At 54.9% G+C, this 25,859-nt stretch overlaps 2 protein-coding genes across 20 annotated transcripts in view; one reads left to right on the forward strand and one right to left on the reverse strand.

Annotated features, from left to right (window-relative positions):
* Window positions 1-138, reverse strand: part of UBE2T (ubiquitin conjugating enzyme E2 T) — a 3,600-nt gene extending 3,462 nt beyond the window's left edge. For all 3 annotated transcript variants that reach the window (XM_039883591.1, XM_039883590.1, XM_039883588.1), the window contains exon 1: window positions 59-138. The gene's annotated coding sequence lies outside the window, so the exon portion shown is untranslated. The remainder of the gene's footprint in view (window positions 1-58) is intronic.
* Window positions 139-1,510: 1,372 nt separating this feature from the next.
* The window catches only part of PPP1R12B (protein phosphatase 1 regulatory subunit 12B), a 78,906-nt gene continuing 54,557 nt past the window's right edge, over window positions 1,511-25,859 (forward strand). For 12 of the 17 annotated variants that reach the window (XR_005657463.1, XR_005657464.1, XR_005657465.1 and 9 more), the window contains exons 1-9: window positions 1,511-1,951; window positions 16,290-16,420; window positions 18,215-18,333; window positions 19,652-19,811; window positions 20,800-20,944; window positions 21,835-21,909; window positions 22,205-22,284; window positions 22,905-23,044; window positions 24,390-24,499. Coding sequence is in view for 7 of the 17 variants with exons in the window: in XM_039883584.1 (XP_039739518.1) it covers window positions 1,676-1,951; window positions 16,290-16,420; window positions 18,215-18,333; window positions 19,652-19,811; window positions 20,800-20,944; window positions 21,835-21,909; window positions 22,205-22,284; window positions 22,905-23,044; window positions 24,390-24,499 (1,236 nt within the window). In the remaining 10 variants the exon portion in view is untranslated. Of the gene's footprint in view, window positions 1,952-16,289; window positions 16,421-18,214; window positions 18,334-19,651; window positions 19,812-20,799; window positions 20,945-21,834; window positions 21,910-22,204; window positions 22,285-22,904; window positions 23,045-23,815; window positions 24,370-24,389; window positions 24,500-25,859 lie in introns of those variants that run through there. The other 5 variants (XM_039883580.1, XM_039883585.1, XR_005657471.1 and 2 more) reach the window with 3 other exon arrangements.

Raw genomic sequence — 25,859 nt, forward strand, 5'->3', positions numbered from 1 at the left:
CCCCACCCAAGACGCACGGCGACCTCCGCCGGAACCTGAACGCCACCGCCCGGCTTACCCGCGCGGAGCCCCTCGCAGCGCGTACACCCGCGGACCGGCTGCCCCCGCGCATGCGCGAGCCGGCCGTTGCGCCTCCCCGCCTCCCGCCCGCGCGGGTCGCGATTGGCCGGCGGGACACGAGCGCGGCCGCCCATTGGCCCGCGCCCCAAGCCGCGCCGCTTAAGTAGGAGCGCGCGGTGCCGTGCGTTCATCTCGAGCGCCCACGGCTCCGGCCGAAGAACCCCGTTCGCGGTGCAGGTACACTTAGCATTATTAAACGAGATACATTGCATTTGCATATAACTTCTTTTGATTCTCAGTTCATCGCAGGGGAGTTGAGTCACAGGCAAGGTTTCCCTTTACAGTGACCTAATGTTTTGCAACATTTTTTTAATGAAAAATTTCAAGCATACAGAAAAGTTTGAAAGCCTAATAATTGTGCATGTTCCCTTTCTTATGAGTAACATTTAGTTAATTTTGTTCAGAGCTAAGACCCTGGGGGGTATATGTATTAAATGAATTTGTAACCAAATTCACCGTGAATGTGAAAACGTCCAACTTGCTGCCTTAGGAGTTTAGTACTATGCTCCAGAGGGTCTTTTTGTAGCATGGGGTGGAGGGGGAGCGAGGAGTGTCGTGGACAAACAAGACATCCATTCTGTCTCTTACGAATTTAAGATCCATGAAAAGGGTAGGGGAGGAGGAGGGAGAACGAAGGGAATGTGATATTTATCGTAAGCTGATATACGCCAGGGATAGCACTGGCTTTCTTTGCATATATTATCTTATTTCATCCACATGGATACCTTGTGAAGCATTATAATTCCCGTTTTACAAATAAGGAAACAGGTCGGAGAAGTCAAGAAACGTGTCTTGGGATGTGAATTCATTTGAAATCAAAGCTTATACTCTTTCTACAATTGGATGCAAACTTTCCAGGATCTGTCCCGGGCGTAGAGTAGAAGTGTCATGTTTGGAGTATTTATGCAAACTCTGTAATACTGTATGTGTACGCATGCTCCTTTTCCCCATGCGCATTGACCTACTGTGGTTACTACCTGCTAATGTAGTATATGTTATAATGTTTATAAAACTCTACCTTTAGAACCAGGCACTTTATATCGTTTTCCTCAATAAAAAATAGAGATAATTACTGCCCCTTTTTCACCTCAAAGGACTGATGTGATAATTATGCAAAGAGTGGTTGGTAGTCACAGCAAAAATAAACTACGACTCCCAAAATTCCCGAAGAGGCTTCCGCGAGTCCTGGACTCAGTTCCAGCTTTAGGGCAAAGGTGACCCCGCTGAGTCCCGCCGCCAAGTAGGCGAAGTAGGGAGCGGCGGGTCCTCGCCCCTTTCCTGATGCATCCAGGGATTTGTAGTTCCCAGAAGGTCGGGGGCCGCCCCCGGGGCCGGTCTCCGACTACAACTCCCGTGACGCCCCGGGGCGCGGCGCGCCTGCGTACTGACGCCGAGGGAGTGCGCGGGCGGTGCTGGCGGCGGAGGAGTAAAGATGGCAGCGCGGGCGTCTCCGCCTTCTGCTCCCGGCTGACGCGCTCTCTGGGAGGCGGCGGCGGCACCCCGAAGAGCAGCGACCTAGAGGCGGCATTGCGGCCGCGGCTGCCGAGCCCGAGCGATGGCCGAGCTGGGACACCTGGGCGGGAAACGAGCCGAGTCGGCGCGCGCGCGGCGGGCGGAGCAGCTGCGGCGCTGGCGGGGCTCGCAGACCGAGCAGGAGCCCGCTGAGCGGCAGCCGCACGCCCGCCGCGGGGGCCCCCGGGTCCGCTTCGAGGACGGCGCGGTCTTCCTGGCCGCCTGCTCGAGCGGGGACACCGACGAGGTGAAGAGGCTCCTGGCCAGGGGAGCCGACATCAACACGGCCAACGTGGACGGCTTGACGGCCCTGCACCAGGTAACCCCTCGCGGTCCCTGCGCGCGAGCCGCGAGCCGCCCGGGCGCAGTAGTGTCCCCACCGAGTCCCGCCGCAGCACGCCTCCCGGCCAGCCGCCTGCACGAACCAAGCCTGTGCCCGAATCAGGGTCTCCACCTGGAGGAGTCGCGTCCCCGCCGCCTGATGGTGTTTGGATTTCCCTCCACCTCCTTGGGTTGTCATGGTTACTGGGGGTTTGGTCCCTGGACGTACCCCCGTAGGTTGGCCATGTGCGCTATGTCTGGGCGGAGTGCCGGTGCACCGAGGCCCTCCGTGCACGGCCAGTGCCGGCTGTCACATGCCCTTTCAGAAAACTTGGCTTTCTGCTTGGGCGGCCCTGAGACAGAATCTTTTGGATGATGACCGGAAGAGCGAGGCCCGCGCTGGGTTAGGAGGCCGCTCTTGCTTTGCCGGTTTGTAGTGATTGAAGCACCGCTTGTCTCCTGCAGGCTCCAGCTCCCAGAACGCCTCGACTTGGCGATGGGGTCTTGCTTTCTCCTTAGCAGTTCGTTACCTCCCTAAGGGCCTCCTGTGGAGAAGCGACCTACTGAGTCACTTGTGTTTGTGTGATACTTTTTGAATGGCCTTTCTTTCTATTTTCGTTTTTCTCTAAAGCCCTCTATAGCAGTCATGTGCGCTATGTGTCACTACAGTATACGGGACTGTGGGTGACTTGCCAACACCACCTGTACTTCTCATCTGATGCAACGGCATTCTGCATGTAGACGGTCATGACTGACTCCACCCTCCAGCCAAATGGAACTTCACAGTTATTTTGGGGAGCTGAGAGCTGGACACCCACTCTTAATCTTCCTTATTCTTCTTCTGCCGTCAGTGCAAAGTGAATGTGTTGGCATGAGATCCCACTTCTAAGTGATAACTCAATGTTGTGTTCTAGCCATTCCCCGAATGTATTAACCAGTAGCTTTCTCCTCACCAAGGTTGCGACCCTTCTCTCTCAGATGGAATAACTTTTTCTTTCCGCCCGTTTCTTCTCCATTATTTTTCTGGTCATAACGGTGCCCCTGAGGTGGCAGCCAACACTTGTGTAGTTTCTTGCTGTTTGAACTTATTTCCTATGCGCACCTCGTGTGAGGTTCAGCAGCGATCCTCTGCAGCAGGTGTGGCAGGTAGTGTGGTTTCCATTTTACAGATGAGGGGTCTGAGACTCAGAGAACTCCCTGGGCAAAATTAGAAAGGAGAGAGGGCGAAGCATGGACTTTTCAGATTCAAATCCCAGAGCTTTGTATCCCACCCCGTAAGAAGCCGAATATAAGTAAGACAGGTGCTAATTGGCCTACGTTTATTATTTTAAATTTCTGAACTCTTTGAGAAGGTGAACATTTATTTTCCGGGCTATTCGGGATGTTAAGGAGATTGAGAGCTGGATTCTGGAGGGAACCGTCCCGTGGGTTCATGGAGGACAGAGAAGTCGGGCTTCCAGCTGTCTAGTCCACGTGTTCCTGTACTGAGTCACTGTTCTGTGGAAGCAGTTTTCTTCGTGTGACTAGGTAGCCCCGTTAGGGAGTCTGCTGGCTGAGTCTGGTCCTTACCACACATAGTTTAATACACCCAAGAAAAGCACCTTCTTTGAGGTCACTCTTGGTAGATCTTTGCACACAGGCCACGTTTTTCTGATCACCTCTCCTGTGACTGATCTCTTTGATGCCTTCCTCTTTTAACCCCCATCCCAGATTGTGAACTATGGTGGTCAATATGCTCATCAGACTCAGGACCCTTGAAGCAGCAGGGGAGGGTGGCGACAGCTATGGAGTTGTTTTAAAACACTTGCCAGTGCAATACAGTCAGCCCTCTGTCTCCTTGGCATCCAAGGGCTGACTAAGGGGCGTGAGCATCTTGGGGGCGCCTAGGACCACTCCCCCACAGATGCCAAGGGGCGACTGCGTCGGCATTCCTCCTTACAGGGCTGGCAGTGAGTGGGGCGGAGTAGGTATACTCAGTGCTAGACAAGCTCAGCTACAGATGAAGCTTATGAAGTCGAATGAACCTTCTCTGGAGAAACCATCTCTGTATTCCAATCAAGACGAGGGGGTTTTGTCGGCTCACAGGTCTCACAGGACCGCACCTGTGGAGCGACACTATGTTCCCCGTGGCCTGAAGACTCAGAGGTACATGAAAAATGATTTTCAAAATGTGAGACTGGAGCTGCCAGTAGCTGGACAGCCTACCGCCTTCTGACCAACCGCCCTTCCGTGAGATGGACAGCGGGACGGTTATCCGAATCGATTAGCTGGAATGTTGCACAGGCATGATGTGAATGGTCAGGGCGATTGCGTCCTCTCTCTTTTCTTTCGGCCGTGGCCTCTTGACCAGCTGTGGATTATCACCTTGGCATGCTGGGAGAAGCCGTCAGGTGATGTTAGTGGATGGTTTCCTCCTCCCACAAGGTCACAGTAGGTGATTTGCACTTCAGATGGTGGTGCCTTGATGCCACTTTGACTCAGAGACTTTTCTTTCTTGGCAGCCTTGCTTACCATGAGGTGCTTGAGTCAAAGACAACCGGCTGCAGGAGCCTGTTAATAATCTTTATAATAGGCTGGGGTCCCAGGGACCGCCGAGGTTAGCCCTGCTCCTGTGGGAGCTTGGGGGTTGACGCAGCCTCTAAACCCGGGAACGAGCTGAACCTGGGTGTGGACGGCCTCGTTGTCCTGGCGTCTTCAGCGAAGGCGTCACTCTGGTCACATCCCATCGAGAGCACTCCTTCGCTCACAGGGGCTCATGTTCCACGTGCACATGTCCTGGGGCACGGATATGGCCGGTCGTTCTGGGATGGGACTTCCTAAAATCCCTTTTCTTTTTGTTTTGCCAGGTCGATTATTGGCCCCTGTTTTGGTATCCTCAGCATCTTGGGTGCTTAAGATCTAGATATAGGTACTTAAAACTGAACCTAGAAGGTTATTGGGCTGCCTTAAGAGCAGGTGCTTGTTTTGGGAGAGGAGATTTTCTGACATTTGTTAAAATGGATGCCAGCTTCATCATTCAGATTATGTTATGTTGACACTTAGATCTTTGCTGGGCGTGGGGGCGGACAGTGATGTCAGTCCACAGAGACCTTGTCTCTAGACCCGTCTGATCAGCCTTCACTTGGAGGGATTGCCCAGGAGGCTAGAGGGGTCTTTCCTTGACTCAGAAATTCGGGTTGGTTTTGGAAGGGGCTCAGAGTCATCACCCCAGACTGGAATTCAGTTCCTAGTATACTTAGTATACTCTGACATTCTCGAGCTGCCTCAGTCCTCAAGAGATTAAAATTATCTGTCTCGCTGGAAGAGAGGTGGGGAAAGGGACAAATGAGGGAAGGAAGAAATCGCAGTTCATGTTCTCGGTGGTACAGAGTGAGACCAAAGACGACTAAGATGATGTGTTCAGTCCAGTACGAAACAGCTCGTATGTGCGCCAGCCTGCATGGCAAAGGAAACCTGTATTCTTAAGCCTTTCTCTTTTACTCCAGGTTCATTGCTTCTTCCTATTGTAATTCCATCTGCAAAATGACTTTTGCCTTCCCCTGCATGTTGATGAATTCTGCTTAGTGTCAGGACCCAAAGCAGTATCCGGTTAAGAAAATCCATGGTGTTTTCATTATTGTGGGTCTAGAACAGTCATTCTGGTTATTTTAGTAGACCGCCTCTTCAGGTGGGTCTCTATGAGGCATTAGACCACGCTGGCTTTCACAACTTTTGAAAGAGCAGTGTCGGTAGAAAGACAGTTTTGAGGACTTTTGCGTAGATTATATGTATTTTTTTTTTCCTACTAAGAATGACTTAAGTTAGTCTTCCTGTTGACTTTTGGGAGAAAAAATAGATCTACCATCGATATGATTGTAACTGTAAATGAAGGCCCAAGATACATGAAAAGACCCCTAAAAAGCTGGTTTCTGGCTAGTTCAAGTGGCTTCGTTATTTGAGTTAAAAATGTTTTAGGATATTAAACCTGACATTAGAGGCAGGAAGCTTGTATTCCTATCAATGAAGGGCAGATTAGCTAGTTCCTACTATTTTATTTCCCAGTTCTGGTTTGGTCCGTTTCTCACTCATTAGTCTTGTCACTGGAAGGCAGCCTTAGTTAGGGCAGCAGAGATAGGGATGTTATTACCCTGGAGTTTTCTGCCATTCTTTTCCATTTGTTGAAAGCCTACTTTGTGTCTGACTCTGCGCTTCTTGTTACTTGTTTAGCAATTGATACATTTTGGAAACTAAATAGAACTTTGAGACTGCTTCCCACAATAGCTGGTGCCTATTATCATTTGTAATAGACAATTGGCTACATAGTGACTTTCTATTTTCACATTCTGGCCCTTGGGGATCTGAGGGGAAGTATTATATTTATCAGTATTTGTGACTGTTTTCATTTATGCTTATGAATGAAAATGATCATGTTTATACTTTTCCTACCTAAAGATGGTAAAGGATGAAAGTTTGGGATCTTTAATAAATCTTTAGTGATTTAACATAGTAATAAATCCAGATTAAAGATCTTGACCCAGAATTTTAAATAGGGCAAGGAACTGAAACCTCATTTGGATTGCTAATTGAGGTATGCTTAATTTGTTGACTTGGGGTCGGGGGAGCTTTGAATGTGTTCTGGTTTTTTTTCTACTTTTGAAGAGTAATTTTTAAAAATTGTTTCTTAAGTCTTAGATTTTAGATTGTAACCAGTATGAGTAAATTTGAAGTTTTATCAAGCATACAGAGTTTATATTTGTTTCTTGAGTCCGTTTAATTGGAAAGCTGAAGCCTTAGTTCTCAATATTAAAAATCAATCTGTGTGAGGTTTCTAATGTAGTATTGAACTACATTATAGTTATGGGATGGGTTTATCTAAGAATTTAGAGATTTTGTACTTAGTATACTTAAACATTGTAATACTGTGACAGTCTATTGGAATCATATTCTAATGCAGTTTGGAAATTCTTGACTAGCTGTTATGTTTCGATGATACTTGTTGGACAAGACTGAGGGGTCCCTATAAGTTCTGCTTTTAATGAATTTCTGGTAATGTCTCCAGAAAATTCCTATTTTGTATCTGTTAGCCCCATCTGAAGGTAATTTTATTAGGTTTCATTTGGCCCATGGCCACCAGCAATGATTTATTGCCTGAATTGTGGCTTTCTCAGACCTTATATTTTACTGCTCAAATAAAAGACGTGACATTTTAAACACTGGGAAAATATTTAGCCCAGGACTCCGGCATCCAAATGCATAAATTTAATTATTGCAGATTCTACTTAACTACCGATCAGAATTTGGAGAGACACGGAACCTTCAAGCTTCACAGGCTGCCGGGTCTTTCTGAGCAAGCCATGCTGAGGCAGGTGCAAGACTCAGGAGGCCAGGTAACTTTATTATTTACCTGGTGTGTCCAGCCTGGGGCTGCTGTCCCCATGGAGGTTTATCAGGTGACTTTGATAGACCTGTGAATAAACAGGAAAATATGTGTCAAACATTTCTATGGACAGACTTAAAACTTCGGCTTGGTGCACTTGGTTCTGTCCCCTTCAGAGTAGGTCACTGCCTCTTCCCTGACAGCAGGGCCCTGAAGGTTTTGCCCTCAGCACCCCCTCCCTCTCTCTCTGCCCCGTCTCCACGAAGTGTCGCAGGCCTTCTCTCTCTGTGCTGCAGCCGCTTCGGGCGCTGATTTATGCGAAGACTTCCCTGTCTGTCCTGATTATTTCTCTGAACTTGAACGCTGAACTCTGAACTTGAGTACATCCTTTTTAAGGCCTCTTACTTCTTCAAAGAAACGATTCTGCCTATCCCTTTTGAATTCTGTCATGCTCTGTTGTAATACTGGAAGGACCCAGGTCTCAAGTATCTGTGGCGTAGTCTTTGAAAGTCACAAATACCTGTGAGGCTGTTTTTTAAGCTGGCTCTTTACAGAGAAAGCCGCAGGCCTTTGCCCTGAATCAATGCACTAGACTGCCTCGTAGTAGATTTTGTTTTATAAAACAACACAAAGAACATGTATTAATGGCTATACTTGGGTTTATTTATACTTATCTTTTTAATATCTGTTTTCGTATTTGTTATCTCACCTGTCTTCATATTAATCCAGAAATAAAAGGAAGGTGAATCTGTCACCCAGCCAGGAAACGAAAGTGGGAAGGTTGGGGTGGCGGTGACGTTAGGGTTCCTCTTCTGCCTGTACAGTTTCTTGTGATGTCCCCTGTTCTCGGCTGAGGTTTGCCCTCTACCTCTGCCCTAGATGGACAGTTGCTCAGAGCTTGGGCTCAAGGCCACTCCATACAGGAGACAGCTGAGACAGATTGGAAGACGAGACAGCATGCCCACCTCGCGCCCGGCGCCTCTGCAGCGAGATCTGGCACCTCCTGCTCACAGGGCCCCTGGTTCTGCATGCTCTCCGGCGAGGCACCCTGGGAGTCTGGGGTTTGACTGCAGAGAAACGGCTCCCTGTTGGCGGGCACGGGCACGTCCCACTTTTGTTCCGTAAAGGGCCTTCACGATGTCGGGCTAGGTGGAAAGCCTTTGACCTAACAGTACATTTTGGATTTTTCTCCTGGTTTCAGTTGTCCGGCATTCTACCTTTGGAACACGAGGTCTCCAACTTTTTGCTATTTCCGACCTTTCCCTGGGCTTAGGAATGCGGCCCCTTCACAGCCAGCGACAGAAGCCTTGTGGCAGCAGCCACCTCCAGGCCAGCGGGGGAGTGGAGTCTGACTCTTGTTTGTGTTACTTATTTTTTATTATTAATCCCCTCCCCTGCCCCAGGCCGCAGCGGCTGAGGGCTGGACTCTGAGGCCAAGGTTCTTAAATTGTGGAGCTTCGTGCTTTCAGGAAAAGACAAGTTGTTTAGATTCCTAAAGTCTCGACTGCTAGCATCTTCTCTCTCGGCCCAACAGTGAACTCATATTATTAGCAAAGTTGATTATCCTCAGATTTGGCCGTTGAGGCCCAGCAGAAACAGATGCTGCCTGAAGAAAGGTCGGCTGCACTCTGCTCATCGCCAGCATCCCCTTGGCCCTGACAGGTGAGGTCAGAGGACGCAGAAGAGCTTTCTCTGTCCCTGGCAGGCGCGGGGACGGGTAACAAGCGTAGACATTGCTCAGGGGTCAGTAGATGTGCACCTAAGATTTGTGCTTTTCACTGTATATAAATTTGACTTCAAAAGAAAAATACTGTAAACAGGTATTGAACTTTAGTTAATGGTATACAAGTGTCAGGGAAGTGTCAGGGAAGTTACTACAAATGTCTGAAACGGGGTGAATGGTGAAGGGACAGACCCATGATAAAGGAGAATGGCAGTGTCAGCAGGGCATGTGGCACATGTCCTGACATTCTGTCAACTCTGTGTGTTTTAGATACTTTGAATGTAAAGTTCTGGGGCAGAAGGGTGCGGACAGGTAACGTGAGAGTGTGGCTGGGTAGAGCGTGGGCGCCGGGCGTGGGTGGGCGCCAGGCACAGTGCTCCATGCCAGGGCGGCAGCCGCTTAGCCCCAGCCAGCCATTCTTTGTGGGGACCAGGCCTTTGTCTGTTATTTTTTTAAAGTCTCAAATATGAAATTTTTTAATGTGAAAAATTAAAAGCCAAAAAAAATGCTTTTAACTTATCAACTGATTTTCTATTCCAAAGATTTCAGTTTTAGGGAAAAAATGGGAGGTGTGCTCCAGAATTGTCAGCAGTGTTATCACTAACGTGGGGCTTTACCGATCTCAGCTGTAGCCGAGACCTTACACCATAGCCTCAAGGCCCCTGTCCTGCGGGCTGCCGCACAGCTGTGCCGTGCCGGCCACACCACAGTATTTGTGACACTGGCCTAAGCAGGGCTTTGCTGGGGGCGGGGGACAGCCGCGAGGCTGGGCTGGTTGGCATGGATCTCCCTGGGCTCACTAGAGGGCTATTCATGGTGGGAAGGGCAGCACGCAGGGCTCCTGGATGCGAGTCGCTTAGGCCTCAGGAGAAATTAGCACCAGACAGGGTCAGAACGGGACCTCTAGACGGCCGTGTAGACCTCTTTGGGCCGAGTGGTGTCACACTCCAGCCAGGGTCCAAGCTCTTAAAAATCTGTGTTGTCCTTTTCACCGCTGGCATTGCAATCAGCCGCCCTGACCCTTCTCAACTTCTTCCGGTCTGCGATGCGCCCCCTTCGAGACCTCACCCTCTCCAGCCTTGATGGTAGTTCCCTAAGTCGTGTCTCTGTCACGAGTGTCTCCTGCCGGCAGTCCACCCTTCATGTCCCCACCACAGTCATCCCTCTAAGATACAGCTCCGACTTTATCGCTCCCTGCCGCCTTCGGGATGAAGGTTAATCGTGGGATACAGGGGCCTGCGCTGCTGCCCGCCCACCCTGCCGGCCTCTCCTCTTCCCATTCCCGTTGGCCTGTAGGGTAAAGTGCAAAGTCTTCAGGATGCTAGATGAAGCCTTGTTCACATTTCCACGTCCGTCTCGCCCGCATCTGACTGCAAACACGCCAGAGTCCCTGCGATCCGAAACGCTTTCTTTCTCCTTCAGACCGTCGCACGGGCCTCTCCCTGTGCTTCCGGTTGGCTCCCTCCCTGCTACCGCGCTGGCTCACTCCTCCTCCTCTGTAACAGGGAGACACTGCGTTCCGGGACGTGGCCCCGGTCACCGCAGAGTGCCTTCTTACTCGGAGTGGCAGCGCTGTCCCCTGCTCTCTCACCGTATGTCAGGCGCGGTCCCTTTGGCGAGCGTCGTTTGCAGCTGTCTCCACACTAAATGGTCCAGTCCGTGCCTCTCCACGGGCCTCGGGCAGGGCTCATTTCATGAGCAAATGGAACACGTCACTCAGATGCATTCTTAACGTGTCCTTCGGCGGCGTGAGTCAGTGTCCGGTCCGGAGCTTGCATCTGTCTTCTCGGGTTTGCTGCCCGTGCTAACAATAGACCTGGTGGGCTTTGCAGCCAGGGACTCCGTGAAGGCAGAACCCAGCCTGCAGCCCCGGACGCCCCTGTACCAGGCCAGCGCGCCGTCTTCCCTTTTCCCTGGTCCTACCTTTAATCCTCTTCTCTTCCTTCTCTCTCTCATGGAACTGAACTGTGGTCTGCTGGCGTCTGTGCAAACTGACATAGTTATTTGAAGGGCGTAACTTCTGCCGCTGTGTGGTAAGCAGTGTCCCGCCCCCTCTGAGACTGGGGTGGTGCCAGCGTGGGAGCGATGCTCGCAGCAGCAGCCGACACACCGCAGCGCTTACCTCGACGCCAGACCTCAGTGTTTTCACACCCGTTAGCTCATTTGTAACCCCAGGAAGGAGGTGCTGTGATTGGCGTGATGATTCTACAGATGAGGACACAAAACTAATTAGGAGGCTGGGGTTTGAGCCCAGCAAGTTCTGTCGCCTGCTCTGCCCTCTTGGCTAGCACACTGCACAGGGATGATCGTATGACAGCTCGCTCAGGATCTCCTCCCACATAGGACTCTGCACGGGAGACACGCCCGCAGGTGCTGCCTTGTCTACCCCCGGCCTGCAGACCCTTGGCGAAGATATGCTAGGAGAGGGTAGCCTCCTGTCGAATATCTCCTCTTAGGGGTAAAATTCAAGGCACTGACTTCTGCTCTGAGAATTCATTCTTCCTGTGACTCCTCTGCGGCTTTCACTCCTGGCCCAGCTCAGACCCCAGCGGTGCCTGCCTGCCTCCCGCAAGGCCCCAGCGCAGCTCTGACGCCATGGCCCCTGCCGGAGCCGTCAGGCTGTGAAGCACGTGCTCGTGGGCACAGTGTGACCTGCAGTTCAGGAAAACCCTCTCTGTGGCACAGCCGTCCGCGCTATGTGCCCCGCCGACGGCACAGCAGACCTTGGGCCTCGGTTCAGACAGGTAGCTGGGTGGAAGGGCCATCCGGACTACACGGAGGGGCGGCGGGGCCCCGGGATCTCTATGCCTCGCGTCCAGTCCCGTCACAAGTGACCAGCTTGGGTCAACGGTTGGCCACGTTGCTCACATGGAATGTGAGGAGAGCTGGGCTAACCTCGGTGTGTCCTGTAAATGCTAGCACAGAATTATTTTTAGGAAGGTAGGATCAGGTATTAAAAATGTTCCATGAGCCAAGTGGTATCTTGGGCCTGGCCAGAACTCCGTTTTGGAGGGCTCGCCATTGGCAGCTGGAGAACATGCTGGCAGTTTGGCAACGGAATATGTGACCTTAAGTAAGTCATTTAAGTTCTCTGGGCTTGGTTTCTCCATCTGTAAAATGAAAACTCCTAACGCTTATTGCTGCGGCTGCCACGTTCTTCCTCCTTTTGTGGCTTCGTTATGATATACTTTTTGCAAGGACCTGTTCGATCAAGTCTGTTGAGGGGAGTCGTCCTGTCACGCAGTGTGCCCCAGCTCGCACACGCACATCCGTGGGACGTGACGTCCTTTCTTTCATGCAGGCGTCACGGACACAGCTGTGTGCACGCTTTGACCCGACAAGCTCATGCTGGGATTTTTACCACCATTACGAGGGTTATCCGTGGGGAACAGAGTCGAGGTTTGGAGGCCGGAGCTCTGAAACCTCTGTCCGAAGAACTGCGGGCTTTGAGAAATGCGGCTTCTGTTTCCTGGCCCTTTCCCCATCTTCCTTCTTCCTGACTTTTTAAACTGGCCTCGATGACTAGAGGGAGATGTACCTGGCCTGGTGCATTACAGACGTTGCCAAGGCCATGCCTGGAGGGCCACCCGAAGGGCTGCTCCGGCGCGGACAGTGGGGAAGGTGGAGGGAAACATTCGAAGGGTAAGGGCTGTGCCCTTTACGGGAGGTTTTATAAGAATCCAGAATGAACACATTTTTGAAATCTAAATATTGTCAACCCTTAGTCAATACGATGCTGCTCTTAACTGAAGGAAGGGGTTCTCTGGTCCCCCATCATAACCGTTTCCCATCCTGCGGGGCAATATGCCAGTTTACTGGGATCAAAAATCTTAGTGCTCCATGGAAAATTCTTGAGCTCTGCTCTCTCTCTCTCTTGGCTCTGCTCTCTCTCTCTCTTGGCTCTCTGTCCTGAAAGGCTACAGATCTGTGCTCTCTCTCTCTCTTGGCTCTCTGTCCTGAAAGGCTACAGATCTGTGTCCAGGGCCTGCCTGACCACTGAGTACATAATCAGATATATAGTTCTCACCATCTGGGAGCCAAACTGCCTGTGCCAGGGGGTTGGTGAGGACTGACAGTGCTGGTGTCACCTGTCACGTTGGAGCCGACTGCTACTGTGACTCTCACTGGGGAAGCGTTTACATTGTCGCGATGCGAGTGGAGAGACAGGAAGTAGTTACACTGTGTCGCGACGCGAGTGGAGAGACAGGAAGTAGTTACACTGTGTCGCAATGCAGACAGGAAGTAGTTACACTGTGTCGCAATGCGAGTGGAGAGACAGGAAGTAGTTACACTGTGTCGCGATGCGAGTGGAGAGAAGGGAAGTGGGAGGGTTGACTCACATGCTGGATCAGTCCTTCTTAACCATTCATGTGACCCGAGAGGTTCGTGGGTACTCAAGGGTTTGGTGTCTGGCTGTAAAGGTGTGAAAGAAATCATGCTCTTTGCTGTTACCTCCAAGCATTCAGGGTTTTCAGCATGAAGTTGAAATAATATAACTTCGGGGATTATACACAATTTGTATTATATAAACTATATGTGAGTTATTATTATTGAATTGTGTAAGTTTTGGGACGATATAGGACAGAATAGCGAGAGGTACATCACAGGCGTCAGCGTCATCCAGCACCGCGCTGGTGGATTTGTTGAAGTCAGGTGTGGGCTGAAACATCTGGACAGGTGGGTGCGGCACCTGGAGCTGGCTCTGTGGGACGGAGTTGCCCTGCCCCAGGCAGGTAGCTGTGGCAGGATCCTGAGACACAGCGGCAAGGTCAGCTCCTAGAGCCAGCGGCACTCTGTGGCGGTGACAGTTGCAGGCTATTTTGGGAGCGGAGGAGGCTTTGTTTTGTAGGCCTCCTCTGTAGTCCCAGATTTAACTCTGGCACCAAAGGCCGTCAGCCACTTCTGCCTTTGGTAGAGCGAGGGCAGCATCGGTACAGTGGACAGCTCGCCATGCTCATTCCCCTTTTATTGGTAAAATCCAGTGTTTTCTTTGGAGGGAGCTTGTCATGGCCAGGGAGAGGTGACACACTCACTCTAGGGAGCCTCGAGTTATACCCGGCAGTGTTTCTAGAAGCTCTCTGGACTAAGTAGTAATTCAGTGGCAGTGAAAGCATGTCTCCCGCCCTGAAGGAGCTCGGAGCAGCTGCCAGAGTCCCGTTCTGCGTGTCCTCGGGCTGCACAGCGGAGGGAAGTGGTTGTCGGTCTCGCTGTAAGGCTGGCTCCGGCCACGTCCTGGGTAACGACCGAAATGGGTCCGGCCCCCTTGCCCGTCTGGGATGAACAGACCCTCCGTGTGGGTCAGCGTCACTCTCATGGTATTGGGCTCCACGGCCCAGGTGGGTTTGGGACGGCAAGTCTTTTGGCCGCCCTGCTATGGCTGGGAGTGCGTCAGCAGCAGAACTGCGGGGGGTGCGGGGAGCAAAAGGGCATCTAAATTCAGTCATCACTCAGGGACTGTCCATCTCCCCTCCGTGGCCTTAGTCCTGGTCCCTGAGCAGGGCAGAGGCCGCCTCCTTGAGGTCTTTCGGAAGAGCGAGTGCTCGCAGCTTGTGGCCGCTGTCCAGGGCATTCCTTGCAAGTGGCACCACGCACACAGTCCGCCTCACACCGCCCCGAGCTCAGGAACCTGCAGGATGCTGGACGTGACAAGGAACGCCCGAAGTCAGACTCAGCAAACACGCTTTTCAGAGACATCAGTTTTAAGCAGCTGCCTCCGGCCTGCGGAGCGAGGCTGAGCTTTTCCCTGGGGCGTCACTCTCTGTTAAACTAGTGGCTTAAGAGCAACGCCAGTGCCGGCCACTCTAGCCCTAGATGTCCCTTCAGTCCTCACCAAACCCTGGGAGGCAGATGGTGTCTGCCTGCTGTGGACGGTGATGAGTGCAGGTTTCCCCCTCCTCAAGGGCACGCGCCTGGCCTCCTGTTTCCTCAGAGGTGACTCTTTGGGGACTGACAGCTGGCAGGCCACACCGCAGACTAGGCCAGCTTGTCGTGGTCATTCTCTGAAACTCCGCACAGCATTCGTTGTTCTTGTAAAGATGCTGGGTCAGATTTGATATTCAGAGACAGAAATACCCGGATATGGAAGAGTTGGGGAGTGAGGTCGTGATGGGTGCGGGAGGTCGTGGGAGGGAGGGAGCGGGGAAAGGGGGGACACCTGGTCTGGCCCAGCCTGTTTTGGGCCCTCCGGGATTTGGCTGCAGTCATCTTTAAAGGGCAGAAGATGATCTTGAAAGCAGCGGCTTCCGACAGTCCACCTGGTGGCGGCTTGGCCATTAGAGCTAAGTCCTGGGACTGGCATAGACGCCCGTGGCCTTGAAAGCTCGGAGGGGAGTATGTCATAGAGCATCAGGTCAGGTCTGGGCTGGTGTTGGAAGGTGGCGCGTGGGTAAAAGATTCATCCGAATGCAAGGCAACCACTGGGCGTTAATGTCACAAAGTAGAACATTCGCTATGTGGCTTCAGATTCCACACTGCAACTCATAGTGAGGACATGACTGCTTTAGGAGTTTTGTCTGGTCCCCAACAAGAACATCCACAGCTCTCCAAGCAGGCTACTGAATACTTCTCCCCTCTCCAAATACGTGTCTATGTGAGGCCAGGTTCTCTTTATGTGCTCTAATAAAAAGTAATACATCACGACAGAGTGATCCGGACATCAAGAGATTTCTAAAAATGTAGGAAGACACTGCCACACTCCTCATTATCTTTTTTATTTTTGAAAGTGTGTAGTTATTTCGATTAACATCTGTGATTTCTATTAATATGTAATGGGTTATTGCTCTTTTAAATGAATCGATAAGTACATGTTTTTAAATTTTCTCATTAACATGTAATAACCCCTACGAACAAAAGCCGTCTGAGGTGCCGAGTCCACACTGAGAGTGTAGAGCCCCGAGATCACACAGTGTGAGAAGGTCTGTCCTCACCGGGCGCCCGGGGCGGGGGTTTTGCGTGGTAAACACGGGTCCCTTGGGCTGTGCGGGTCTCCCCGTGCTCGTGCGCCACAAGCCCCACTGCACACTGCGGATGAGATTAAGTGTCGTCATTACCTGCCTCACGGCCGAGCCGCAGAGGCGTGGAGACGACGCAGGGGTCCCGTCAGAGCTCAGAGCTTCGAAGTCGTGCCCTGGACACTACGCACGGGCTGGGCATTGAGATGCCATTGGAAACGCTGGGCTGCCAGCGCCTGGAGCCACGTGTGGCACGCCGCAGAGCCCAGTGGACGTGCCACGTGAGCACGCGTGCTTTTCCCCGCAGGCCTGCATCGACGAGAACTTCGACATGGTGAGGTTCCTGGTGGAGAGCGGGGCCGACGTGGATCAGCAGGACAACGAGGGCTGGACACCCCTCCACGCCGCAGCCTCTTGCGGCCACCTCAACATCGCAGAGTGAGTCCGGGTGGTCAGCAGGGGCAGCGTGGGGCGCGCGAGCCCAGGGGGCCACGGCGGAGGCTGGCAGAGCAGGCAGGGGCGATGCCTGTGAGTACCCAGAGGAAGGAGAGTGGCAGACAGACACAGAGGTCACACAGCGGTCGCCCTCAGGTGGCGTTCAGCCTACCGGGCGGGGGCTGCATCAGGGTACAGTGAGTGTCTTGACAGGTCGGGAGGCAGCTGGGGCGGGGGCGCAGAGGGCGGGGTTAGGGAAGGTGAGAGAACAGGCCGGGACTCAGGAAGGCAGAATGTTTTAAATGGACCTTGAGGGACGTGAAAGTTTCCAGAAGGGAGGAAGAAGGGGAGGGCGTTTCGTCCGGTCGAGGGAACTGGGCTGAGCTACCAGTGTCAGGGAGCCGTAGGGGGTTCAGCTCCTTGCAAGCCCCACAGCATTCCCGGGCCGCTCTGCGTCATTGGCTTTCTGAGTTTTCGGGGGGGGTGTGAATGTCCCCGTGGCCTGTGGGTGGGGACCCAGAGCCAGGAGCTGGGTACTTGGGGGTCAAGGGCTGGTGGGCTGGTTCTCAGCACAGTGAGTGCGGGGTGGGGCTAGCTTGGAACTGAGGGTCTGTCTCCCTCTGGGCCGATGAGGGAGGTGAGGGGAGCAGCAGTGGTACGTGTGCCGTCAGCCTGGCAGGTGAGGCTGGCAGCGGAGCGTCCACTGCACCAGGGACGATGCACCAAAAAGCAAACATCTAATCTAACCTTTGCTGATTCTTTCTCCTCGGCCAACTCTTTGAATACGGTAGCCCTACGTTACCTTTTCAAAACTCCTACAGTGTCTAAAATGTGGTACCTTAGACGTAGGAGAGACGATAAATGTTTACTGGAGTGTCGAGTAGTCGAAGTCTACGTAGGTTTTCCCCTTTGATACTGCTGAGTGTATGATAGAGCTCCCAGCATTCGTGGGTTCTCATGGGCCTGAAGGAGACTTGATGTCGTGAAAAGTTGAACTAGACTTGAAGTGAAAAGACGGGGACCATACCCCTGGCCACCTGCCACCCGTGTGAGCCCCATGTGTTTAAAGTGGGGGTAACACCACACCGATCGCCTGCTTCATAGAACTGTTCCAGACTCGCTATATTATTTTATGTGTAAAAAATGCTTTAAAAACCAGAAAGGACCCATGTAAGGTATTAAAATTACCCAACCCTTCTTCAGGGTCAAGTGTGGTATTTTGATGTAGGATCTAAGCATGTAGAATTCGCCATTTATTTCTTCAGGAATTCAGCTCCCTCTTCGTGTGTGGAAGATTTCCCGGGGCGGGGCTAGCTGGAGGGAGCGCTTCCTGGAGGCGTGTTTAGGCAAATTCATGCAAGTGTTAGCCTGTGTTTTCCTATTTTCACACCCAGCACTACTTAACATACTCTCGCGTGGCATCGGGAAACTGCTCACGAGAATTGCTTCTTTCCCACTCTCCTGGGGACCCTCTCAGTGCTGTGCGAGTAAGGGAGCCACGTTTAGACCTCGGGGTTGGGGCGAGTGCCCAGGGCTGCGTGTCGTGCTGTTTGTACAGTGCCCGCTCTGCCTAGGGCTGAGCAGGTGGGCCTCGGGGTCGGAGTGTGAGAGGAGGCCGTGTGTTGGCACTGCGGTCCTGGTTATCGAGGCTGGTGGGCTGGACACTAAGCAGAGCACCATAGCTGGGGTGCCCAGTGCTCCAGACAGGTCTTGCTCTGCGTCGAGCCTCGGGTGCGCACACGGGAGCTGGTGTTGGGGCGGCAGTGGGAGCGCTGACCCTGGCTCCCGTCCCTACAGGTACTTTCTTACCCACGGAGCCAGCGTGGCTGTGGTGAACAGCGAAGGGGAAGTCCCCTCGGACCTTGCTGAGGAGCCTGCCATGAAGGACCTTCTTCTGGAGCAAGTGAAGAAGCAAGGTAACCCAGGGGTCTGTGGGCAGAGTGTCAGACGGCCACTTAGAGCCACCCATTGCTGTGGGACTGGAGGGGGTCGGACCTGTCTGCACAGCACGGTTCGTCGGCCACCAGTATCACGGGTCCTCTGCGTAGGTCATGCGAGAGGAGACTGGAGGCCGCAAGGGTGCCCAGTACCCCGTCTCCGCTGCTCTGAGGCCCAACGCCTGTGGCATAGTTGGGAGTGACCTGACACGCGTGGAGGGGTGAAGCAGTGCACACGTGTGGGCCTGGGCCTGGGCTTGCTGCACAGCGTAAAACCCAAGGAAGGCACGAGACCGGGCTGGAGGCCCAGCCGAGCCCTGCCCATGGCCTTGCCCTTGACGAGGGCCGAAGGTGGTTGAGGACATTGACTGGTCCTACGAAATGGCCCTCAGCCCCATCACCCGGAAACCACTCTGGAGGGGGTCAGGGAGGGACCTGATTCAGACGAAGAGCGCTCGTGCCTCCTCACACTTTCTGTCCCCAGAGGCTGGGTCGGGGGCCCCTAACAGGGGGGTGTTGAGAATAACGCTAGCGGAATGGCGGAGTGCAGCGCCGAGAAGTTCGCCGGGACCGTCACAGAGCGAAGGCCCCGGACCTGATGTCGCCTCTGGAACCGCCTCGCTTGCCGCACGGACGCAGCTCCACGTTCCTGGGTGGTCCCGTGGAGGGGCCATCTGTTCGCAGATTACCCAGAGCTGCTTTTGCACGTCCCCAGCCGAGTCGAGTCCTCGTGATGGACCGAAGGGCCCGCGAGGCTGAAACTACCTAACGGCTGGCCCGTAAGGACAGGGTGCTGCCCCTGCCCATGTGAGGGCGCCCTGCGGCAGCGCACGCCGCCCTTCCTGCCTCGCCAGCAGTGCTGGTGTCCGGTCGAGTGGGCGCTCTTAGGCGTAGTTCCCCATCCAGTCCTGGGGTATCGGAGTTCTGGTGACAGCTCTGAGCAAGGCACCCAGCCTCTCTGCGTTTCTGTCCTCGTCTGTTAAACGGGGTTACTCATATCTTAGTTCACCTCAAAGGATTGTGGGGAGACTAAAGTGGTATGTAACGTGTAAGGGGACTTGGAAATGGACAGCCTTGTGCAAATGTCGTAATGTAAGATGACACTGCCTTCGGTCTCCGTGTTCTTACACTCGAGAGCAGTTTTGGGCACACGCCCGAGGGCCCGCCCTCACTCTAGTCCTGCAGGCCTAATGCCGACACCGCCGACGTCTGCGCGGACGCTGCACAGCTCCCACCTGAGGAGACGCCTGTCACCCTGAGCAGCCTCGTAACTGTCTGCGCGGTGTCGCTCCCGCAGGGGTCGACCTGGAGCAGTCACGGGGACAGGAAGAGCAGCAGATGCTGCAGGACGCCCGGCAGTGGCTCAACAGTGGGAGGATCGAGGACACCAGGCAGGCCCGCTCGGGGGCCACTGCCCTGCACGTGGCTGCCGCCAAGGGCTACTCCGAGGTCCTCAGGTGCGGCATCTGTCAGCGGGGAGGCAGGGGCAGGATGGCGTGGGTAGCGGGGCTCCAGGGTTGTCAGCCACACTCGGTTCTCTGTGTCATCCTCCACTGTGGCTTCCGCTTGCTGTGTTTGTGGCGGGCTCCCCTCCTGCCGCCCGTGGGTTTCTTGCTGACCCACGTGCTGTGGCACAGGGTTCACGCCACACCCCTGCAGCCTCCTCCATGACACACAGCGCAGGGCACACTGCTCATTTGGTCCTCTGGACACACGTGATTTGGGGGCTCACTGGACGAATGACAGACCTGGAGTGTGCACGTGCAGCCGGAGTGGGGTGGCCGCACTCACGGGTGTGGGGCCCTGCCTCCCCGTGCGCCTCCTCACACCCACATGTGCTCTGAGCTGGCGCTCCCAGGTGCGCCGTGCTCGCCCAGACTCGCAAGGCTTCCTGTGCCACCCAGCCCGGGTTTCGGGCCGTGTGTTGGGGACCTGAGTGTGGCATTCGCGCTTGCTTAGCCTTAGGGAGGCGCCGGGAGGCCCGTGATGGGCGGCCTGGCAGCCCGGCAGTCAGACCCCCTGCGGGCCAGTTGGGCCAGAGCTTCACAGCTTGAGGAGCCTGTGCTCCTGCAGACTTGGCCTTGAGACCCCACAGACCTGGGGCGTCCCGGAAGGCCGGCAGGGGGCTGGCAAGGACAGGCCCCGGAGACGCTCACGTTCCCGCATGAGGCGTCACCCTTTCCCGGGGGACAGGACCACCTCGCCCTCGCGGCGGGATTGGCTCATTGGACTAGGCTCTGGGTGCCCTCAGGTACACACTCGTCCTGTGGGGTGTGACACAGAGGGCCTTCTGGAGAGAGCAGATGAGCAGTGCCTATGGCCGGCTCTCCGTGGAGCTGCGGGGCAGGGTCACCACACGATCCCCGTGGGCCCGTCAGGTGATGGTGTGTCTGGCAGGAAAGTGTGGTATCGAGGATCTAAATGTCCTGTCGGGGTCCTCCTTAGGCTGCTAATCCAGGCTGGCTATGAGCTGGACGTCCAGGACCATGACGGCTGGACCCCGCTCCATGCTGCTGCACACTGGGGCGTGAAGGAGGCCTGCTCCATCCTGGCAGAGGCGCTCTGCGACATGGACGTGAGGAACAAACTGGTGAGTGGGCCTGAGCCTCTCCAGGGCCGCGAGCTTAGTGGCCGGGCCCCTAGAACAAATGGCTCAGGGTCTCTGTTAAGTGGCCCAGCTCACTGTTCAGGGAGGGGGGAGTGCACGTCGCCAGCAGCCGTGGTTCTCCCCGCACCCCACTGTCAACACAGAGGTGTTTGCTGTGACACAGAACCCACTGACCTCGCCTCTGACTCTGTGTATGGTGCCCCTGAAAACAGACAGGAAGAATGATGTGTGCCCTTGGCACAGGTGAGCGCTGGGAAGCCCAGGCCATCTGTGCTGAGCTACGAAGGATTTGATTTTACTCTACTTTGTTTAATTCAAAGACTTCTTTAAAAAGGAAAACGTTATGATGACAGGGGTCCTCGGGTTGCGTTGAAATTATGTTACCTGGCCTCACTTGAAGCCACTTGGAAGGCTGGACCTCTGCCCAGTGCCTCGGACTTCCTGGGGGCTCCAATCGCTGGGCGTCTTTACCCGCCTCCCGCCTCCCCCGAGCCCCGGCTTGCTGCCGGCATCCCGTCCGCTTCCGTGGGGGGGCGGGCTCCTGCACCCTCGGCGCTCATGCGCCCTGGGCCTCCTGAGCTGCTCGGGGCCGCTGCGCTCATCGTCACAGCATTGAGGACTGCCACGACACAGGTCCAAGTAGAGATTTCGAGTGGTGGTTTGCCACGAAGCCACGAGCACCGGGGTGCCGTGGGCATGTCAGTGCCGGGTCACAGGGCACGGCTCGCACCCGCGCCCTCCGGTGCTCACGGTGGCAGCACCTGCTGCGGAGTCAGTTCCTCGGGCAGGCAGCAGCCGCTGGTGGCGAGGCGTGAGGGGAGGAGGGCAGGGTGCTCTGACCAGGTCCCGCGGTCGCCCCACCTTTCCTGCAGGGCCAGACGCCGTTCGAGGTGGCTGACGAGGGTCTCGTGGAGCACTTGGAGACCCTGCAGAAGCAGCAGAGCACGGTGAGTCCTGCTGTCACTTGCCCCAGTGAGTCTGCCGTGGGCCGAAGCGGGCAGCTGCTCCCTCAGGGCTGTCAGCCGTCTGTCAGAAGGCTGTGCCCAGACCCCGTGGGCGCTGGAGGCCACTCGCCGTGGGGAAGCCCCGGGCGGCCAACACCTGCCCTCGCCTTCTGGAAGGTGGACGCGACCAGCGGGGTCAGGGTTCTGACCTCCCATTTTGCTGTGGGCCTCGTCTTGCTGATGAGAGGGCCATTGCGAGCCTCATCCTTGCTGACTTGTACCCCCACTCTGTCTCCAGCTTCGCAGTGAGAAGGAGACGCGGAACCGGCTCATCGAGGCGGACCTGAACGGCAGGGTGCAGAGCGGACTCTTTAAGGAGTAGGCACCTGGGGCTCGGGGACTGTCACAAGCTCCGGTGCGGGGGCATGTGCATGCGATGTGCTTAGCATGAGGATTTCTACGTGAAGAGACAGTTTGCTTTTAGCCGGGTGATCTCTAAACATGGGAGTGTTGGGGGCGGGGAGGGAGCATTGGTGGGCGGGAGACCCTGAGGCTGGGTGACCATGCTTCACATCTAGGAGTTCGTGGTGATGGCAGCGTTTCTTTTTCTCTGGCCTAGCAGGGCTTCGTCCCAGGTGCTTCCCCAACGGGAAGAGCTGAGAGCTCTTCCAGGGGCCACCGCCCAGCGCCAGCACGATCTCCGCATGCCACAGGCCCTTAGCGGACAGTCACGGCGTCCCTTCCTGTGTTACTTGCACCGTTGTCACCCAGTCGTGTCGAGCAGGCCAGAGCTCCTCCAGCCTCGCTCTGAAGCCAAACACTAAGCCTTAGTCTGCAGAAACCAGGGACTCGGGGGGCTCAGGGGCACAGGGTTCGAGTCCCTTTCTGTGACTGCCGCTGCTCGGGGGTCAGGGGCTTGCTCTCCTGGCACCCGACTGCGCACTTAAGAAGTGGTGTGTCGTTTCTGAGCGACACTCAGACTGTCCTGTTTGATTCAGCAAAGAGAAGCTGCTGTACGAGGAGGAGACTTCCAAGTCCCACAGAGCGGAGGACGGGGACAAGGAGCCGAGCAGCTGCAGCTCGGAGGAGGACGAGGGGGAAGACGAGGCGTCCGAGTCCGAGCCCGAGCAGGAGGCAGGTAATGCAGCGCCTTCCCAGAGGCCCGCTCCACGCACGAGGCGCTGCCTGCCCGTCAGGGAGCCCGGCGGGTCTTGGGGCCTGGAGCGCCGAGCTCCGCTCTCAGACTTGACGTCTGATCGCACATGAGCACTCCCCGCAGAGTGGGCTGTGCTAGGCCGTGGATGCGGTGCTCTGGCAGCCCGTGGCACGCACATACACATCTCCCGGGCACGGGGCCACCGGTTCCACCCAGGTCGGTGGGCGTACAGGCCCCAGCCCCAGAACTTGGGGCGCCAAGGCACGTGGGGCCACGCCTGCCCTGCTTCCAGCAGGAGACCAATGCCAGGGAAGGTGACCCCGAGTTTGTTGTGGTCTGTGTGCCTCTGAGCTTGCCAGCGCTGTACTCACAGTCCCGCCATCCTGCTCTCTGGGCCCGGCTCCGGTGAGGTCTGGCCTTGCCAGCTCGAGTCTCTCAGTCGTGGGAGGACACCACCTGTCCTCGTGTCTCCATCTCTGAGTCTCACTGAATGTCACCGGAGGAGGTTAGAGGCCCGCGGTTCTGTAGAGAATGTAGGCGCCGGCTAAGCTGCTGGTGAGAGGGTGGCCTTTTACTCACTGAGACTTGGGCTCCCGTCAGGCAGGCACGGCTCGCTCTGGACACGCGAGTGGGCTCCCACATGCCCGTGCGCGGGTACCCGCCTTCTCTGTATGCTTGTCGCGCGTCAAGTGCTCACACATCCTGGAGTTCCAGTGCTGCCTGGCGTTAACATCTGGGCTTGCTCTACACTAGACCACGGTGTCACCGAGGGGTCAGGAGGACGGGCTCACTGCCTGAGCCCCCATCATTGTACCCGAGATGCCCGGGCCTGCGGTCTCTCGTTCCCAGATGCCAGTCTCCACGTTGCTGTGGGGGTGAAACACCCCGGCACCCTTTGATTACACCCCAGCCTTGTGACCCCGAAACCTTCTGTGACTACTGCCCCCACTCCATCTTTGCCTGCAACGTGAACCCCAAACTCTAGGACCCGGCCTTTGACACCTTCCACCATCTCAGTCCCGCTGGCCTTCCTGGTGCTGTGAGTCAGGAGGAGTCTGCGGCCAGCCTAGATTGTTCGTATGCACCTGCTGCAGAGTGTGTGATCTGATCGATGATGGGGACATTTTCAGTCACACACGCGGTGATTGGCGTTGAGCCCCCCAAGACAGGAATCCTGCTGAGTGTATTTTCATACGGCGGCAGTTCGTGGAGGCTTCCTCTCAGTGGCCCCAATGATCTGTTCAGATAACCTGTTTTGTTAGCAGAGAAGCAGATACAGAGATGAGATCCTCACATGCGCCCTTGTGGCCTCCCTCATCTTAAACAGATAAAAAGCCAGAAGCCATTGTCAACCATTCCAGCTCCGAAAGCAAGAGCTGTGTCACGGAGCCCATAGCAGCGCCAGCTCAGGACATCTCTGCCTCTTCCGCCCGGAGAGTGAGTATTCGGGAATTAATTTGGATATCACGTTTCCCCTACTGCAGTGACATCCAGTGAGAAAGGCCTTAAGGGTACATTCCTGCAAAACGATAAGGACACATTGCTACTTGTCGCAGTCTGTTTCGGCTGTGTAACAAAATACCGCACATGGGGTTGGCGGTGCCTTTAAACAGTAGAAGTTCATTTCTCAGTTCTGGAGGCAAGAAGTTCAAGATCAAGGTTCGGTTTCTGGTGAGGATTCTTCCTGGCTCACAGACAGCCACCTTACCTCCAAATAGTCACATCGGGGACAGGGTTTCAGCGTATGAATTTGCGAGTGGGGAGAACACGGACGTTGTGTCTGTAGCATTGCCCACAAAACTATAACCCGTCCCTGAACAGACTTGGTTACAGTGTGTTTGGGTCACACAGGATGTGGCACTCTGGGACCAGAGAAGGCGAGTCGGTCGGTCTGTCCTTTAATTGTCAGTCAGTGCGCTTCAAGCTCAGGCTGGGCCGGGAAGGCGTCCGGCATCCAGCACTGATTTTATACATACTAACTTAGTGATCTTCTTAGTACCTTATGAAAGGGCGGGGTGCTGGTGCCACCACGGACATGAGGCAGGCAGGGCCTGGCACCCCACTGCAGGAGCATCGCTGTGACTGTGAGAGAGGCGTCCACTGGAATGCGGCCCTCACGTATCTCTGGTCCCTCAGTCCTGCCACTGCTTCTGGGTGTGACCAGTTCTGCTTTTTTTAAGAAAACACTAAATTGAAAAGGTACATTCACGCGCACATGCTTATAACACTTTGCTAAAATAGTGCTTGGAAAGGCACGTCCCTCAGAGTCATGTGACTCGTGAGGCGCGACTGCGATGAGGCCTCCAGAGCTGGAAGCAGGACAGAAAGACGTGGGCAAAGGGACTGATGAACAGGAAGTCTGAGCGAGAGCGGGCGGGCAGTCCAGGTGGAGAAGGACCGCGGCCACCCCGCACCAGGACGAGGTGCCCCCGGCCAGGGAGACCTCTCGAGGCCAGCCGCGCCCCAGCCTGGTCTCTGGGCCGACGCCGGGCGGCGCTGTTTTCTGCGGTAAAGACGACGAAGCCCCCGTGAAGCTTTTTTTCTGATGTTACCATTTCTTTCTCTGTAAGGTGCCTCGGTGCTGGTGCAGACGGCGGTGGGGAGCGGGGGCAGCCTCAGTGCATTGGAAAGGTGGCAGCTTTGTGACTTCGGCCGTTTTTTCTTTTTAATTTTGCTGCTCGGTGAAGTCTTACATGCTCGGATGTGCTAGGCCACGTCCGCTGTTCCCTTGCAATGACCAGCAGAACTGAGCGGTGTGGCTGTCGTGTTTGTTAGTGACAGCTGACGTGGGGCTCAC

This window comes from Pteropus medius, unplaced genomic scaffold (genome assembly GCF_902729225.1).
Source record: "Pteropus medius unplaced genomic scaffold, Ma_sr-lr_union100, whole genome shotgun sequence".
Classification (NCBI taxonomy): Eukaryota; Metazoa; Chordata; class Mammalia; order Chiroptera; family Pteropodidae; genus Pteropus; species Pteropus medius.